Source organism: Emiliania huxleyi (assembly GCF_000372725.1).
Source record: "Emiliania huxleyi CCMP1516 unplaced genomic scaffold EMIHUscaffold_78, whole genome shotgun sequence".
Taxonomy (NCBI): domain Eukaryota; phylum Haptophyta; order Isochrysidales; family Noelaerhabdaceae; genus Emiliania; species Emiliania huxleyi.
This window is the reverse complement of record NW_005196163.1, coordinates 186,799-189,894: the sequence shown is the minus strand read 5'-3', so window position 1 is coordinate 189,894 and position 3,096 is coordinate 186,799. Positions and strand designations below refer to the sequence as shown.

General features: G+C 61.7%; 1 protein-coding gene across 1 annotated transcript; it reads left to right on the top strand.

Annotated features, from left to right (window-relative positions):
* Positions 1 to 484: 484 nt before the first annotated feature.
* Positions 485 to 1,286, top strand: EMIHUDRAFT_438485 (hypothetical protein). The gene is made up of 2 exons (XM_005760046.1): positions 485 to 981; positions 1,048 to 1,286. Exons 1-2 carry the CDS (start codon positions 750 to 752, stop codon positions 1,098 to 1,100), a joined length of 285 nt encoding a protein of 94 aa, XP_005760103.1. The 5' UTR covers positions 485 to 749; the 3' UTR covers positions 1,101 to 1,286.
* Positions 1,287 to 3,096: the final 1,810 nt, after the last annotated feature.

Sequence of the window (3,096 nt, the reverse complement as noted above, 5' to 3'; positions counted from 1 at the left end):
CGAGCGTGGCTCCTATGTTCCCAAAGGCACTTACGACGCGACAGGGATCAATGCCATCGCTGATGCGCTGCGCGTCAATGCCTCATTGACGAGCGTATCTCTGTCGAACAACGGCATCGGCGCAGAGGGTGGCGTGGCAATCGCAGAGGCCCTCAAGGCCAACGCCTCGATGACGGCGATCGATGTGTCGCACAACAAGATCGATCAGCCGTCGGCGCGCCTCATCCTGGAGGCGATGAAGGGTAAGAGCATGCAGTCCATCACCATGGCCGGCTGCAGCCTCGGTGTGGAGGAGGCCAAGATCCTCGCCGAGTACACTCGCGTCATGGCCTCGCTGACCGCGACAAATGTGCTGCACAACAAGTTCGACGCGGATGCTGTCTCCATGCTCCTCAAGGTCATGCAGGAGCATACCAACCTGTCCACTCTGTGCGGCTTCAAGGGAGACGAGACTAGCATCGACTTCTGTAACGAGGGCCTCCTCCCAGTGGATGCGATGCTGATTGCGCCTGAGATCCGCGTCATGGCCTCGCTGACCTCCGCAGATTTCAGCCAAAACCAGCTGGGACCCGAGGGCGTTAAAGCACTCGCGCCAGCGCTGGCTGCCAGCGCCTCGCTGACGAGCGTGTCGCTCGCTGACAACCGGCTGTGCGGCGTGGACGGGGATGGAAACGGCACCTACGATGCGACCGGCATCAAAGCCATCGCTGATGCCCTGCGCGTCAACGCCTCGCTGACGAGCTTGAGGTATGTTGCCATCCAAGCCACACATGCGTAGAACGTGTAGCAGTCTGACTTGCAGCTGGTTTCGTGCCTTGCAGCCTTCGCGAAAACAACATCAAGGGCACGGGCGAGGCGCTTTGGGAGGCCCTCAAGAACAACTCGTGTATCAAGACGCTCGATCTGTGCCTTTGCAGTCTCGGGCCAGAGGACGGGACGGGCCTGGCTGGCGGCATTGCCGTCAGCGCCTCCCTGACGGAGGTGCCGCCGCCTGCACCTGTCTGCGTGTCAAGTTGCGCTGGTCTCAGCTGTGTGCGCCGTGCGCAGGTTTACATCTGCGGCAACAACATCAGGAACGGTGGGGCAGAAGCAATTGCTAATGCTCTCAAAGCCAACGACTCGTGCGTGCTCAAGAAACTGGCGGTAGACCTTGGTCTTGAGGACCATGAGGGCCTCAAATCAGCCTGCCAGCTCCGAGGAGTGGAGCTCGAAGGAGTGGAGTAAAGCATACAAGTCGGGCGAGAACTGATGGGTATGTTTTCACGTTTTTACAAACTGCTCTGCGTTACAGTTAAATCTTAGACCTCAAATATGTAAAGCCGTACGTATTTAATTGCTACAGAACATGTACTCTCTCACCTTCTCTGTATTAAGGCAGGGAGGGGTGCGCCCACATTACAGTGTCGATCGACCCGGGAGGATATATAGTCGCGATGGGCAATTGGGCAGGCTGCTTCGCCGCTCTACTCAATGACAATGTCCAGCAGGCTAGATGGCACCGCCACCTTATGGTCGGCCATGCGCCTCCACACGGCTCGCAAGGCGGTCTCGTTGCAGGCCAGCCGCTCGTATTTGCACGAGCCGCGGCAGCTCGGCTCGCTGCATGCCTTGCCGACTCCCGCCTGCCTCGCGGCGAGGGCCTTTCGGTCCGCGACTAGCGCGTGCACCGTCGCCTGCCGCTCGCGGAAGTCCCAGCGCGAGTGCTCATTGGCCACGTCGGCGATGCCGGGCACAGGCACCGCGTAGTTGTTGGCGATGTAGTCGTCATGGAACTGCTCAAAACGAGCCCGGGTCGTCGCGGGAAGCAGGGGAGCGGGGAGTGGGGGGTCGCCCTGGATCGAGACGCGTGCGCGCACCACCACGCGCGGCGCCGGCTCGCACGCGTCCCGCAGCAGCGAGTTGAACGCGAGCCGTAGGCCGACGCCGGCGAGGCGCCGATCGGGCGAGAGCGAGTTCAGGTGCCACTCGACCGCAAGGTGCTGCAGCCGGCAAAGCGCGCCGCGGGAGAGCAGCCACGGGAGCAGCTCGTACTCGAAGCCCTCTGGGGGACTACAAGCACTAGCCGTCTTCCACATGGTCCCTCGGGTCCCTGCTGCTCCTAATCTCTTCGTACATCCTCCTGCTGATCTCCGCAACGTCCTGCTCCCTCCCTCGTCTCGCCCTGCGCGTCTGCTCCGCCTCCCCGTCGTCCGCCCTGCGTCGTCTGGTGACGGGTCCTCCATAGTCGGTTGAGGTCGCCGCCCTCCTCGTGCCTCTTCCCAACGTTCCCTCGGCGGTCGATGCCGTCTGGTCCGCCTCCGCCGTCCCCGGGTCTGCCCTGCCCTCGTCTGCACTAGCTTCTGTTTCGTCATCACTAGCGCCTCTCCTCTTCTTTGTCCTCTTCTTGTATGCTTTGTACATCGCATCGATTCCTTTTCGCGTGAGCACCACCCTGAAGCTCGCCCAGCAGCGGAACCGCTCCCTAAGTCGAAGGAGCATCACCAGTCTCACCCACTTCGCTCGTTGCCCACTGTCTCCGCTCCCTCCCGCTTGAGCCGCCGTCGCGGCCCTCGTTCGTCCCACTGGCTGCTGGCCTCGCGGGCCTGTCTGCACGTTGCCTCCGTTATCCCTCCTCCTCCGCGACTCCCTCAAGGCCGGGCGGGCCTCCTTCCACCCAGCGAAGAGCTTCCTCAGCCACTCGATGTGTTCCTCTCTCTTCATTATGCGCGCCGTTGCTTCATCATTGAGCTGTATCCACCTCTGCACCGCGCTCCCGCGGTCGCCGCCTGCGCCTCCGGCCTCGGCCACGACTTGCAAGTTCCTCGTGACCCCGGTGCCAAGGTCCCTTCGGCTCTTCTCCGAGAGGTCATCTCTACCAGTGCTGGAAAAAGAAGATCTCTCAAAGACGATTTTCCGTGCGAGCGTGTGTGGCTTTCACCAGCGTCAACGCATGCCGGCCATGGGGCTCTGCGATCTGCAGCGTGTTGGCGCGCATTTGCACACGCGCGCCCACGCGCTGGAGATTGCGGAGCCCCATGGCCGACGTGCTTTAACTGGGGAAAAACCACACCCCCCCCGGAAAAAATGCCTTTTGGGAGAATTTTTTTTTTTCCCCCC